Source organism: Vicia villosa, linkage group LG2 (assembly GCF_029867415.1).
Source record: "Vicia villosa cultivar HV-30 ecotype Madison, WI linkage group LG2, Vvil1.0, whole genome shotgun sequence".
Lineage (NCBI taxonomy): Eukaryota > Viridiplantae > Streptophyta > Magnoliopsida > Fabales > Fabaceae > Vicia > Vicia villosa.
In genome coordinates, this window is record NC_081181.1 from 207,979,895 (window position 1) to 207,991,918 (window position 12,024).

General features: G+C 28.7%; 1 protein-coding gene across 1 annotated transcript; it reads left to right on the plus strand.

Annotated features, from left to right (window-relative positions):
* Positions 1–9,149: 9,149 nt before the first annotated feature.
* LOC131648076 (calcium-binding protein PBP1-like) lies at positions 9,150–10,050 on the plus strand. Its single transcript, XM_058917869.1, has one exon. It carries the CDS (start codon positions 9,314–9,316, stop codon positions 9,650–9,652), a length of 339 nt encoding a protein of 112 aa, XP_058773852.1. The 5' UTR covers positions 9,150–9,313; the 3' UTR covers positions 9,653–10,050.
* Positions 10,051–12,024: the final 1,974 nt, after the last annotated feature.

Here is a 12,024-nt window from a genome sequence, read left to right on the forward strand (position 1 = left end):
AACTTCACAAATTTATTTAACATAGCAAATTAAATCATTTTGCTTTGATTTTTTGGACACTTCTCATTTATACTATCTATTTTGAGAATATAGTTTAAAATTTCAAAAAATTATTTTTTTATCACTTTTTAAGTAAATTATAACTAGTACTTATATATATATATATATATATATATATATATATATATATATATATATATATATATATATATATATATATATATATATATATATATATATATATATATATTAAAAATAAGAAATAAAGAAAAAACAAAAAATATACATTAAAACAAGATGTAATAGACATTCATATGAAATTTGAAAAAAAAAAACAAAAATATACATTTAGATAAGATGTAAATGAATTTCATTTGAAATTAGAAAAAAATATTACTTATAGGCATTCTTTATAACTTAATAAAAATATATACATATATTACAAACTACTAATTTACAAGTATATATTACATTTTTAAACAAACATATACATTATGATTATGACAAGATGTAAATGAAATTCATATGAACTTTAAAAGAAATCAAATATATACATTAAGATGAAATTAAGATAAAATGTAAATGAAATTTACTTGAAATTAGAAAAATATATTAATTATAGGAATTCTTTATAACTTAATATATATATATATATATATATATATATATATATATATATATATATATATATATATATATATATATATATATGACGTATACTATGAGAATGATTAAGTTATATGAGAATGTGAGAATGAATCGAAACCATTAGATATTAAAATAAATAGTGGAGATTATGTTTCATTCTTTTTTATTCTCTCTCCGAGTATGAGTTTTTGAGAGATGAATGATATTGAATTTATAGAAGACAGCTTGAGTGTGAAGGAGAGAGTAGTAATAAAGTTATGCCAATCACAAAATAAGTTAAAGGTGGAGGACCCCAAAGCTTTAGAATGGGTAAACATAATTAATCGGTACAAATACATTGTCTGCTCTTTTTCTGACCTATTTTTTCCCTCTAAGCAAATATAAAACAAAATAAAGTTTTATGTGTGTCATGTATATAAATTTAATATTATTTTAACATGAGTGTGCGTAAGTGTGCGCGAGTGTTTTTCTGTGTGTCGGGTATATAAATTTAATATTATTTTAATATGAGATAAACTCTATGATTTTATGCTTCGATTTCACATTTATATTTTACCTAGACAAAACGAATCAAGGTAAAACCTCGATTCTGACAACCTTGTTCTAAACCACTTAGCTCACTCTAACTTCAAGAACCTTAATATTAAATTCGGAATGATAATTGAATTATGCACATGAATATTATCTTTAGAATGGAAATTGAATTGATCATATGGAAATATATGGCAAACGAGTCTTGGATGGAATTGGGATTCCATGAAGTTGAAAGACATGATCTTATATAGTGTTAGTGTATGAACTAGTACACTCCGTAAGAAATTTATAAAAACTTAACGTATTTAACAATCTAAATCTAACTAAAGTATATTTCAAATTATAAAGAATGACTGCACGCAAGAACTTTTTCAAATTTCAAATGCTATTCATTTAAATCTTATGATCTTACGGTATATCTTTAGTTTTTTCCTAATTTCAAATGAATGTCATTACATATTATTCTAATGTAAACCTTTTTCTTTAATTTTTATTTTCTTCTTTTTATACTTAGAGGTATTCTTTATATATATATATATATATATATATATATATATATATATATATATATATATATATATATATATATATATATATATATATATATATATATATATATTTATGTCTGAATTTCTGAACTTTGCTCAAATATATTTATTTGTTTGTGATACAGAAATTGGATGTGTGACCACCTCAATGATAGAGCAAGTATTTCTTATCACCTTGAATCCTTGTGTTCCGGGTTTAAATCTCGTTCCACCCATCTTATATCATGAGGGTTAGGGTTCAAGACCTCTTAGCCATATAACAATAATTTTACTACTAATTTATTTTATTTTTCTATTGTAACTTCACAAATTTATTTAACATAGCAAATTAAATCATTTTGCCTTGATTTTTTGGACAGTTCTCATTTATACTCTCTATTTTGAGAATATAGTTTAAAATTTCAAAAAGTTATTTTTTTATCACTTTTTAATTAACTCAAAACTAGTACTTATATATATATATATATATATATATATATATATATATATATATATATATATATATATATATATATATATATATATATATATATATATATATATATATATATATATCAAACTACTAATGTATAATGTAAAAGTATATATTACTTTTTTAAACAAAAATATACCATAAGATAAGATTTAGATTAAATTCTTATATGAACTTTGCAAAAAAACAAAAATATACATTAAGATAGATGTAAATGAAATTCACTTGAAATTAGGAAAAGATACTACTTATAGGTATTCTTTATATATATATATATATATATATATATATATATATATATATATATATATATATATATATATATATATATATATATATATATATATATATATATATATATATATATATATATATATATATATATATATATATATATATATATATATATATATATATATGAAAATGAAGTTTATGTTTGTACTTTTGGAATTTGCTTAAATATATTCATCTGTTTGTGTTACTAATAGATATATTGTTATCCTAGTGGTATAGAAGGTACTTATTTTGCGTTTTTCAATAATGCAGTTTCGTGGCCTGGTTGTAAAGCTTCTGAATCGTAATCATAAGGGATTATATTCAAGACCCATTGGCTTTAAAATAATATTTTGAACACTAGTTATTTTATTTTCTTTTGTCACTTCACCAATTTATTTTACATAACAAATTAAATTATTTTGCTTTAATTTTTTGGACACTTCTCATTTCTATTATCTATTTTGATAACATATTTTAAAATTTCAAAAAAAAAATATTTATTTGATCCTTTTTAATTAAGAACAAGCTTGACTCCTTTTATACGATGCTATTTTGATAATATATTTTAAAATCTCAAAAATAAAATCATTTATACTATTTATTTTTTAGACACTTTTTATTTATTTGTTTAAGAATTGGTGGTTAATTCTTTGAGGAATCTCGGGATTAAATATATATGAACTATGAAACATAATAACTGCTACAGATTCAAAGGTTAACGGAGTGAAATGGATAACTCAAGTTTGTGGTTTTTTTTAAAGTATTTGGTAAGAGTTTCTCTGCATCTTTTCTTTGATTTTTATAAATGCTTTGTCAATTGTATAGGGGATCAATTAATTAGTGTGTCAATTATAGGATAAACTGATAAGTGTTTGGTCTTCTACTATAGGAACAAATCTCCATATAGCCAGTTATTTCTATTACACTTGTTCTTAAAGGGTTGTTATTGGATAGACTACCAGAGATAATTGTTTGGTATTCTCACTACGCCAAAAAAGGTTTTTAATAGCGTTTATTTTAGTCTTTAATAACACTTTTAAGCGCTATTATAGGTTAACCACCTATCATAGCATTTTAAAGCGCTATTAAAAGTACAATATTTGATAGCTCTTTCCATTAAAGCGCTATCGTATCCTAGTCTTAAATTGCCTTTTTCGAGTAAGATTTAATAGCCTTTTCCATAAAAGCGCTATCATAGGCACCCTTTTTTAATTAAAATTTTTAGAGATCTTGAAAAGCAATTATTTTATTAAAAAAATTCAATCATAAATAAAAAATATATATATATAAATCATTCACTTATTTATTATAAAAGCACATTACTACCAAATGTAACTCTAATATCATTAACAAGTATGAAAAATACATTATCATAAAAGAAACATTATGTAGTGTTCATTAAAACCTATTAACATACAATACAATTGTAAATATACAACCTACAAACAAAATTTAACAATTTCCTAGTTGAAGAGAGATGGGTTGGTTACAAATCCCAATTAGTCGAATAAATAATCATGTAAATTGCCACACTAAAAAAATCAAGGGACTAGTCTAAAGAAAAAGTAGATTGAAAAGAACAAAATCATACATTTATAGTTTGGATACTATTTCCAGTAATCAATGACACCCCCTTCTAAGTTATAGTTTCTCTTACATAAAATCCCAAGCATCCATGTGAAAAACTGAACCAACATCAAAGTCTGTAGAAGTTCTCTATAATTAATAATACAATGGAGAAGCTGAAGTAGTATCGAATGAAAACTAGTCATTAAGCTAAAGGTAATTATTTTTATTTCATTTATGCATGTTGTAGACACTTTAGTTTATCACACTAGTAGATCTACCTCCCTAATTCATGTTTTCTTAATAGGACAAATTTTTCTAGCAATTTCATTTTACCAAGTACTGAGAATCAATCTTTAATTCTACACTCTATAATGTTTTCCAGAAATATAAGGAAAGGAAGATTTAAAATGTAATTTAATTTGATCTCTCATTAGAACAACATATCCAAATCACATTAGACAAAAATCAATCCAAGTCCATGTGACACTATACCATGGACTACCAAAAAATTTATAAATTATGGAAATTATTTATCAACACAAGGAAAAGCTCATACAAAAAACAACAATAGATATCTTGTACAACATAAATTTAACTCTCCATCTTAATCATTGATACTTCTTTTGAGAAGCATGCATCATAAAAATGGAAGAATACATTTACATTTCACTAGTTTAAGAGCATTATCAACCTCGCTCATTGATGAAAAGAAGATTACAGGCATGAGCCACTAATACAGAACTTCCATCTAAAAGAAGATTAAAAGCTTCAGATCTCTATGGCATATTTGATGAAAAAGAAGAATAAAAGCATAAGTTCTCACATTGAGTATTTTAAAGTTCAATAATTTACATCAAGTTTGAACATCAGTTTATCATGGTATTTGAAATCCAAGATCAGCAGCTTCAAGAAATTGACTACGAATCAAAAACAATAGCTCGTACAAATACCATGAGAAAATAATCATGCGAAGACCAGTCCTTAAATGCTCAAAGGTCCAATATTTGGAACAATGTAAACTCTGATAAAATTTGCATCATTTACTATACTATACTATCAGCTCAAAACACCCTTAGACAAGGGCCAAAACAAACACTCAAAATTCCCAAAGTTCATGCAATATTTTTCAACAAAGGAAAACCCAAACACACAAATGATAAGTCCAACACATAAACCTGTTATTTCTAAGTAAAGTAGAGACCAAACAAAGACCCCCTTAGCCAAATCGAACAAAGGAAAAAAAGTGGAGGAAAAAATAACTAGACAAAACCAGACCAACCTCTCCACCAAAACATATAATGAATCAAACCCAAAAAAATCTTCTGCCATTGGAGAAAAATAAAAAATAAAACTTACTTTTATATGCTTCCTCTGTTTTCGTGAAACAAATCTTGGACACACGATGTATTTACCGGTTCAATGGATTTTTGGAAACAAATACGTTAATTTCTGAATTTGGGGTTCAGACATTTTTTTAGGGTTTCACTCAAATTTTAGGATTTCAGAGTTCAATCGATATTACAGCTTCAGTGGATTTCAGGAAACAAATCATTTGATTTCTGAGTTTGGGGTTCAGTCATTTTGTATGAACCGCCTTTAAGTCTTTGAGTTTGAACCGCCTTCAGCAGACTGCCAAAGTTCGCTACGCGAAGTGAGGTTCGCTTAACGAACTTCCTTTCTTCAACCTTAAGTATTTCAAATATCTTCCAGTAACCTCCAAAGCTCGCTACGCGAACTTCCCGCGTTGCTGCTCGCTGCTAGCGAAACTGGGTGATTTTTCTTCTGACTTCGTTCGCTACGCGAAATATGACTCGCTTAACGAATCAGGATCTCGCTGTACATTCTCTTAGCGATTTGTCTGTTGTCTGGATTTTGTCTTTGACTTCTCTAGAGTTCATGTTCTTGGTTGGTACGGCCCTATTTGTGGACAAAAGTGCAACCTACGTGGACATGACATACCTCTAGTACTTTATTGATTTGACTAGAGTGCACGAGTGGAACTGGGGGGGCCGCTATTCTGGTATACCTATACCAGAAGATTAATGAAGCAAGTCTATGGAGGACCCGAAAGTTGACAGGCTCTTGCACACTCTTCGCGGTACATTTATTTTTAATTATATCACATTTAATATGTTATTTATTAACATGTACTAACATATTATCGTATTTGTGTTTCAGAGTTGGATCATCTCATACTTCCACCGCATCCACGGCTACGATGCCCAGGGCTGCACAATACGTTCTCTAATAGGGGAGTCATAAGGTGGGCCCATATCGTGTATACCTCGATCGTACTGCTCATGGTGAAATCCAATTGACGCCCTTTAGTGGTTACAGTGATGTTGTCCCGTTCAACCGCATCGTATTATATTCCAGATGGTCTGCATGTGGGTCCAACGCCATGGTCAGATATCTGCCAGAGCGGTGCATGCGACAGTTTGGGCATGTGCAGATGATACCGAGATCTCCATTTAAGGCTGCTCCCAACACCATTACATGTCGAGATCTCAGTGCTATCTTTGAGGATTGGGCGCATCATTTGGTGCCTGAGGAGTATCGGCGTATGGTGGCCACCCAGAGCTGGCACTGTGTAGATGGTTATGTGACATGGTTTTATCGGGTGTTACATCCTATGATGACACCCGATGCTCCTGGGTGTCCACTTAGGCCAACACATGAGGATCTCTTGGAGAACCAGCAGGTCGAGGATGACCATGCCACTGGTCTTCTGTCGGTATGTAAGCGGATACAGCTGATTGGGCAGGACGCATTGGACAGAGGGATCATGCAGCGGGGCGGTCCAGAGGCGGTTGCTATCATGGAGAGGGTTGTCAGTGAGGCGGATGGTGCGGCGGCGTATAGGAGGCAGAGGAGGTCGCAGAGTTCACATTAGGCATACTCAGTAGTAGTTGTCTATTTATGTTTTACTCATGACTTTTTTTTGGGTTGTAATATTTTGATATTATGCACTTATCCTAACAACTACTAGTGTTTAATATAGCAGTATTTTATTCTAGTTAACGTATTATCTGATCTCGTTACATTTTGTCGAATAATATGGGGTTTATCATTGTTTCGAAAAAAAGAAAGACTCAAAGCATATTTCGGATATGCATATCTGAAAGTGGTTCATGGTGTTTTCGGATATGCATATCCAAAATATTCAAAAAAAAAAAATCAAAGAGGGGTGATTTCGGATATGCATATCCGAAATCAATGAAAATGTGATATGGGTGCCTTCGGAGATGCATCTCCGAAGGATATTTTGGGGCTTTCATGAGTGTTTTTCACCCTTCATGGGTGTACAAAGAAATTGTCAATATAAATTGCGAAAATCATCTAAAATAGAGAGCATGTCCAAGTCCAAAAAGCCTATGTCCACACTTTTTGGCTTCCTGGCATTCGCTTTAAGAAAACCATATTTTTCAATGTCCCTTTAAAAATTTGTTATATAAATGAGATGATTATGGTACGCCCATTTTAAAATCGTGGCTAAAAATAAATTTTTACAAAAGTCTAAAACTTGTTGAGGGTAAAAAAGCATGATCAATCATCCTTTTAACCACAGTTTTTAAGTCATTGTATATTCTCCAGTTGCTTAAAGTAAAAATGTTGTGGTAGGTTTAATCTACATTGCCGGAGGCCCGGAGCTTTTACCTCCTCTATATAGATGTTTTTCTTATAGTGTATCTTCTAAGTAACCTTTCTTAAATATTTATGATTGGATTAGTTGTACTTTTTCACTATATATTAAGGAGGTTCGAGTTTGATGATAAGGAGTTTCTTGATTTGAATGATTTGAGTATGTATATTTTATGATAATTTTTTTATCTTGTTAATAGTTTACGAACAAAATCTTCGAAAATCAACTTATTGCTGGAGGTTTGTGTCTTAAGAGTGGTTTTTTTTTAATATCTCAGGTTCAAATGCTATTAGATACTAACAACTCCTTTGTGGAATCAATTTATATAAAAGTTTGTTCTAGTTTTAAATTAGACTCCCGCAAATGAGTTGTGTGATTTGTCCCATCTAATGAGTCAATTCTAAAGCTAGACATTGAGTTTTAAAAAAATAAGGAGGAAATTAACATTCATTTAGATCTTAAAGTAAAGAAAATGACTCGCTTGCTTCCTTTATTTTCCTTTGATTGATTGAAAAGGTGAGAAGGTCCCTACACTCTTGTGAATAATGGTGTGAACCTATGTTTTTGTATTGATTCATTATTTTGGTCAAATATTGATGAAAGTCAACCAATGCCAAAAATGGGAATCAAGCCTTCACGTATATACCTAAAAAGGATATAATAGAACGGAACATTTCTACGCCCGTTATTAAAATAGAAGGAGTCCCACATCATCTCTAAAGTCTAAAGTGATAAAGTTTACTCCCTCTTTTAATCATATTCATATTGTATTAAATTTTACTATATGATCTTATTTGATTCAAAAAATAAATTATTCTTATTTAGTTTAATTATATATTAAAAATATAGAGGGAGCAATATAGAAAAAGTAACTTATATAATTTTTTTAATAGAAAAAGTAATTTATAGAGATTTTTTAAAGAAAATAAGTTATAGTAACATTTACCATTTTCACAAAAAAAAAATAATAATTCATTTGCATATTTCAATCTTTGTTCTTTTAATTTTTCAAAGACTCTTAAAAACAATTTCATTCATATATTAAAAATAATCCAACTTCTACTACGAATTTTATTTATACAGTAACTACATTACAGATAATAAAAAAATTTAGCAATATTTGACATTTAGATACTAAAAAAAAAATAGAATTCCCTCTTTAAATTCAAGAGTGAATTCATTTACCATATTTAAATATTTTGATAGTTTTAGTCAAAATAATCTCCTTGATGAAAAAAAATTAAAATAATTTCACATGTTCATCCTTAATGTAGAATGTGAATAAAAAAAGTGTGTTGAAACAGTATTGTTGGAAAGAACCTTGTCAAAGTTGAATTGATTAATATTTTAGATTGACAGAAATACCCCTGACATATTTCTAGGAAACAAGGAAGCAATTACGGTCCTTTTTTTTTCTTGATAATCAAAAGCTAATAATTCTCTGTTCCCTTGCTGTCATCTAACAATGGTTCATCAAATTTCTTTTCCTCTTTCCTTGAAACCCCTCATCTTGTATATCTATATAAACAGTTCAATATTCATTCATCAATCTCATCAAACAAAAACTTCACATTCAACATTATTCATATTCTTTTTCTTTTCTCTTTTGATATTTTTAAGGTTATGGAAGGAATTGACTTTGAGGATTTGTTACCGGTAATCGCGAATAAGCTAGGTGGTGAAGGGTTAATGAAGGAACTGAGTAATGGGTTTAAGTTACTTATGGACAAAGACAAAGGTGTGATAACTTTGGAGAGTTTGAGGAAAAACAGTGCATTGATGGGTTTGGAAGATTTGAAGGAAGATGAAGTAGTGAGCATGATGAGAGAAGGTGATATTGATGGTGATGGTGTACTCAGTGAGATGGAGTTTTGTGTTTTGATGTTTAGATTGAGTCCTCAGTTAATGGAGGAATCATGGTCTTTGCTTGAACAAGCATTGCAACATGAACTCAACAATTAATCATTCTTCTTAAATATGTGTTATTCTTAAGCCATTGTTAAATTTTATGATGCAATTGACTATTGATTTTTTTTTTTTTACAATTGAATTTGGTAAGAAGAGAATTACATTTGTGTGCTACAAGTTACAAACTTACAATCATTCATCCTAATGAAAAGAGAATTAGATATGTGTTTGACTATGTTTATTTTTGCAATTGAGATTTTCGCATGATTGATTTGTGTTAAAGTAAATTAGTTTATATTTTAATATATTCACATAAGAGTGAATTGAACGTCAAACATAAGAAGGAGAAAGAAAAAAAATTGAAGATAAAAACTACAAATTTCGACTTTGAGCAAGAATTCAATATAAAAGTAAAAGGCAATACTTGACTTTGTTATTTTCAATTTAACTATTAATAGTCTAATATAAAGAGATTTATCACTAGGATTGAGAATACACCGAAAGTGAATATATATACAGCCACTTGCCAAATAAACATTATATATAGAAGCTCTGTATATCTTATGAAGAAGTACGGGAAGTGTCGGAATTATGAATAGATTAAATATTTAATGAGTCACGTCTTTTATAGTTTCAAATTTTCTTCTATTTTAAATTGATGTAAAACTTAATCATTCACACTTGGAACTCGACAATTTCTCCCGTAAATGTGAGTCACTCACATTACTAGTCTTGATCCATAAAATGATTTCACTTCTGCTCCCCCACCAAGCTTAACCATGACCTCCAAACCGTAAGTTTGTTTGGAGTGTCGTTCGAAGCGTTACAAAGCTATCGCGATAATCTTTTTAATAAAAATGGTTTTGTTGACATTATACGATTTAATTACTGTATAGTTATGTAAAATGACATGTATATGTGTTATGCGTATTGGTGATTGATGTTGGATTGTAACGATGCTTTGCATATTGTTTACTATGTGTTGTGAGGATGTTTTGGTGCATGGACACTATGAATATAAATTATATGTGAACAATTCATGAGCATGTGTATGTATGTGCAAATGTGCCGTAATTCAAGTATGATGAATTATTGTAGATATGCATGAATGTTAAGATTAGGGAATGATCTTAATTGCATAGAGTTGTTGTAATTGCACATGCATCATTTGGTCAAGAGGCGATGTTCGTTAGTTTCGTATGAGCTAGTGACTTGTCCCAAAACCTATAATGGGGATTAAAAGCTTAAGGGACGGGCTTTTGTTGTGTTATTAATCTAGGGGACGGACCCAATTTAAACGTAAAAACCGAATAAAGTAACATGTGATTGATACCACATGCATGAGTCTTGCATTGAGTCACATTGTGCTTAAGTGAAATTATGGAATTGTGTGAATTATGTGGGAATAATTTTGTTGAAATGTAAAGTGTGGTTGTATTCTTGAAACTAGTATTGTGATCGAGTGATGCTATATATGTAAAATATATGAAGTGTGGTGAATTCATATTTGTGTATATATGTTTTTCATTATATATTATTATATACTTTTTATAATGATGTGAATTCTCACCTTTCTATTGGAATGATGTTTTATAACGACATCGCTCAGGTATTGAATATTAGAGTTGGTACTAATGTGCTTGGAATTGGAGAAGCTACTTTCTTTATTTTTCACATCTTGGGTTTTGAGTCGTGCTCTAGTCATGTAACACGGGAGAACATTTTGATTCATGTTTTTGAATGATATTTTATATTCTTTCTCTATTTTACTATTTTAATAAGTTTATGTGATGTTTGACTTTTATGCCTAAGTTTTCTAATAAAGTTAAGTTATTATGAGACAATAATGTGTTTTGTCCAAATAAATGTGATTCCGCTGTGAAAGTGCATATGTTAAAGTTTATGAAAAAACGTGAATTATATCTAAGTGAGTTATAATAATAATAATTTGTTTTAATATATATATATATATATATATATATATATATATATATATATATATATATATATATATATATATATATATTAACAAATTATTATATTTATTTATATTTAGTATATATTTAGGTTTAAATAGTATGTTGGTCTCCATAAGTTAGTGTATTTTTTGTTTTTGATTTGGATTTTTATTGAAAATAGTCTTTGAATGTTATATATATATATATATATATATATATATATATATATATATATATATATATATATATATATATATATATATATATATATATGGAAGGGAATTCTACAGTGGCTCGATGCTAAGCATAAACTGGTGCAGTGGCAAGAGGAACTTAAATGGATTGTTAGCCAATCTAAAGGAAAAGGATTCACACGTTGAAGATTTCAATTGCTGAAACTATATGTGCAATATGGATGTATAGAAATGCTAAGGTTCTTTGGAAACAACACTATAGATGATATTAATA

Bases quoted from the DNA above. Each gene is read 5' to 3' on its own strand.
- LOC131648076 (XM_058917869.1), top strand. From the start codon at position 9,314: ATGGAAGGAATTGACTTTGAGGATTTGTTACCGGTAATCGCGAATAAG.